Genomic DNA, 3,560 nt, shown 5'->3' on the forward strand with positions numbered 1-3,560 from the left:
AGGCTGGTCTCGAACTCACAGAGATCTGCCTGCCTCTGCCTCCCAAGTGCTGGGATTAAAGGCGTGCGCCACCACCGCCCGGCCTGGGAGTCTTTTTGTAGATAAACAAAAACAAAGGATGCCCATCTTTCATGTTTTACCTGTCTGCCGGTGCGTTGGGACATTCCAAACAGAACTGACTTCCTGGATGAACACAAACACTCACCTGTGCCCTCTTGCCACCATAGCTTCAAACATTGACTCTGGGTTTGTGTACAAAGGGGTACTTGAAGTAGTCCCCGGGACACCCACCTGTGCTGGCAGGGCCTCTGTGCACGTGGAGTGGCCCGGGCCATTTGTGTCTTGTAGCCTCTCTGCCAAGTCTCCACCTGCTCCCAACTCCCTGGGATCCACCTGGGATGGGGAAAAGGGCTCTCCAAGGCTGCACCAATCCCAGATGGTTCTGAGAGGCCCATGGTGGGAGGAGGGTGTCCAAGTGGGAGCAAGCCAGGTAGTAGGTGGAGTCAGGGTTCAGGGGTCAAGGGTGAGCTAGGGCCTTGCTCTCTCCCAGGGCTCTAAACGAGGGCAAAGCATTCATCTTAGAAACATGAGCGCAGAGTGCAAGGCGTGAATATGAGTTTCTGGTGCCACTGGGTGCTGGGAAGCCCAGATTCTGGGCTGGATCTTTAACCTGGCTCATGCTGGGGGTGACTGTGGGGTACATGCTGACCAGTGCCCGCAGGCTCCAGCCAGGTTGTGTTGGCGGCTCTTACCGGCAGGGCCTGCTGCTGCAGGATGATGGGGGCTGACTGCTGACGGTTCTTTTCCAACTCTGCCCGCAGTCTTGTGTTTTCGGCCAGCAGTATGGAGTAAAGATCGACAGCCATGTTCTCTCCCGTGGGGCCCAGGTGAATGCCAGAGGTGGTGAACACGGGGAAGGCTGTGAGCATAGCCACTCGTGCTTGTGACATGGGCTTTCTAGCCTTTCTGTCCCCATTTTCCCCAGCATTTTGTTCCATTCTGCTCCCAAGCTAGCAATGGCTCCCTTTTGCCAGTGGAGTCAGATCCACGTCCCTCAGGCTGTTTAGGATCTTAGTCCACTGTTTCCCCTGTTCCTCCCTGCTCATTCCTCCTTGTATTTGTCTCTCTGGTCCTGACCTGGTTGTTGCCCTCCATAGATGCTAGCCCACATTCTAGGTGGCTTAAGGAGCCCTGAGATGTTCATTGTTTTCTAAAGACTTTCAGATCCCAGGTGCCTAGCCATCCGTGAAGACTGAACCCAGAGCCAGGCATACAAAGATACTTTGGGGAGTCTCTCCACGTGGCCAGGGAGATATCTGACCTGATATGGTGTCATTTTATTCTTTCCTGCTTATCAGAGCTATCTTTTATTGATATCTTTTATTGTGGATAGCTGTGGTTTTCACCGATGAGGAAAATAAACTGATCCCATCAGAGTGGTTTTGTCTTTTGCTTTGTGGAGGCAGAATAGAAAAAGATGCCAAGGGGGGCAGGGAGGAAGCGGAGGACGCAGGCACTGTGGCCTAGGAGGCCCTCCATCTGGGGAAGTCTTTCTCTGCTCCTGTGGTTCATGGGGCCTCAACCCTAGAGGTCTGGACTCTGTCTGCTTGGCTCACATGGTATCCTTGTGTCCTAAGACATTTCCTGACAGAAGAAGGGCTCTGATCACCATGGAAGCTCTCTGAACCTGGGAGAGGAGAGGACTAACACTATCTCGGGTGTCTCTCTCCTGCTCACAGACACAGAAGAGCACTGCCCCCTCTCTGAAAGTTCTTGTGAAGCTGGAGGGCTCCAGGGTAGGACAACAAGCTGGAAAGTAATTTTCTCTGAGATCTACCTTGGGGAGCAGGCTCACCCACGTTGGGCTTCCCCTGCGGCCTGCTCGACGGTGCTGGCTCCTTCCTCTCACGGAGCCTTTCTTCCAGTACCTGCTCCATTTTCTCAATCACCTGATGACAGAGACCAAGGCTGCGCTGGCCCAAGAGCTCCACAACCTCTAGGTTGCAGCACCTTCTGGGCAGCCCCAGCACCTGCCTTCTCCTGGTGCCGCACGGTGTCCTCCAGGGCCTTCATCTTCTGCAGCTTGTCCTGGTACCGCTTCAGTTGTGCGGCCTGCGGCTGCTGGGCCTGGTACAGAAGCAGCAACTCCTTCTCTCGATCATTCTTCTGCAGGATGGAGGCGAATGGGTGCCTGGGAGTTATCTCAGCCACAAGGGTTCCCTCCCCACCGTGTGCTTTCTTTCTGCTCTGGAACATTTCCCAGGACTTTTCTCGGTGGTGGCACTGTTCCCCTGGCCACCAAGCCTTGGCTCACCCGAATCAGCTCGTTCTGCAGGTATTGAACCCTGTCTCGCAGCCTCTTTATGTCCAGTTCACTCAGCAGTAGCCTCTGCTTCATGGACACCGCTGGGGTGGAAAGAAGCTGGCTTGAGAGCAGATGGAGGCAAGGGTACCCAGCCTTGGGGCTTGACTCAGGATTGTACTTTCTGTTCTCCCACCCCTAGGATGCTATAGCTGGGCAGATTGTGCAAGTGAGTCTACAGGGAGGAGCAGGAGGGATAGGGGACTTGTGGGACACATATCACCCTGGCAAAGAGCCGCGTGAGCCCCAGACTAAGCTCAGCCCAGAGCCTGGGTCCCAGTAGGTATCCAAAGGCTCACCCAGGTTCTCCTCTTCAGCTCTGCTCTGTTCTTCTTCTAAGTTCTGCTGGGTCAGGTGACTCCTCAGCGTGCGGTTCTCCTCCTCCAGGATGTTGGTTTGCTTCCTCAGTGCCAGGATGTCCTCTGCCATCTTCTGCATGGCCCGCCGGTAGTTGTTCATCTCCTATGATCCCAGAATCCTCCGCTGAACCCTTACTCCATGCCCAACCCCCCAGGACTACATCTGCACCCACGGTGAGCCTACTCAACTCAATGAGCGATTGCCCAGAAGAGGGGTTGGGCATGGTCCCCATCTCCTGGCAGCATTGGGACAGCCACACTAAGGTGCCTCCTCTGGGACCACAATAATTCATATGACACCAGGGGTTGCTAGGGTTCAGGAATCAGGTGAGGAAGCCTGCAGGCAACAGCCTCAAAGCACGCAGCCACGTTTCCGTGTTCTGAGTAAATCTACAGCTTCACCTTCTCTTTCCTTCAGCCCCCTCTTCTAACCCAACTCCTTCTTAGACTGCCCACTGAAGTCACTTGAGGGCTGACCTACAGCTTCCCAAACAGCCCAGCATCCAAGAAGAGACACCAAGTAGACCCTAGAGACTCAGGTAAGATCTCAAGGTCAAGGTGTCAGGATCCAGAGACAAAATGAGGAAGACGCAGGAGATGGGGGCAGGAGCTGACTCATGTCTGGAAGGGCAATAATCATAGTGTTGGTGTTCACTGGGCTTTCCCCGCACCCCAAGCAGTTAGCCGAGAAAAGGGCTGGAGCTAAAGAGCCAAGCAGTGATTGAAAGAATACAGTGTCTGTGTAATTATTTCGGACAAAGCTAGCCGTGATGGCTGCCGGGTGGCGGGAAGCAGCCTGCTGCTGCTATTACTACAGATGGCGCCCACGTGGACAACTG

At 54.5% G+C, this 3,560-nt stretch overlaps 1 protein-coding gene across 1 annotated transcript in view; it reads right to left on the reverse strand.

Annotated features, from left to right (window-relative positions):
* Positions 1-3,560, reverse strand: part of Ccdc33 (coiled-coil domain containing 33) — a 100,686-nt gene that overhangs the window by 2,456 nt on the left and 94,670 nt on the right. Inside the window, 6 exon segments of the mRNA XM_026777203.1 lie at positions 292-393; positions 753-919; positions 1,856-1,949; positions 2,035-2,166; positions 2,315-2,406; positions 2,662-2,824. Coding sequence (XP_026633004.1) covers positions 292-393; positions 753-919; positions 1,856-1,949; positions 2,035-2,166; positions 2,315-2,406; positions 2,662-2,824 — 750 coding nt within the window.

This window comes from Microtus ochrogaster, unplaced genomic scaffold (assembly GCF_000317375.1).
Source record: "Microtus ochrogaster isolate Prairie Vole_2 unplaced genomic scaffold, MicOch1.0 UNK49, whole genome shotgun sequence".
NCBI classification, from domain to species: Eukaryota; Metazoa; Chordata; class Mammalia; order Rodentia; family Cricetidae; genus Microtus; species Microtus ochrogaster.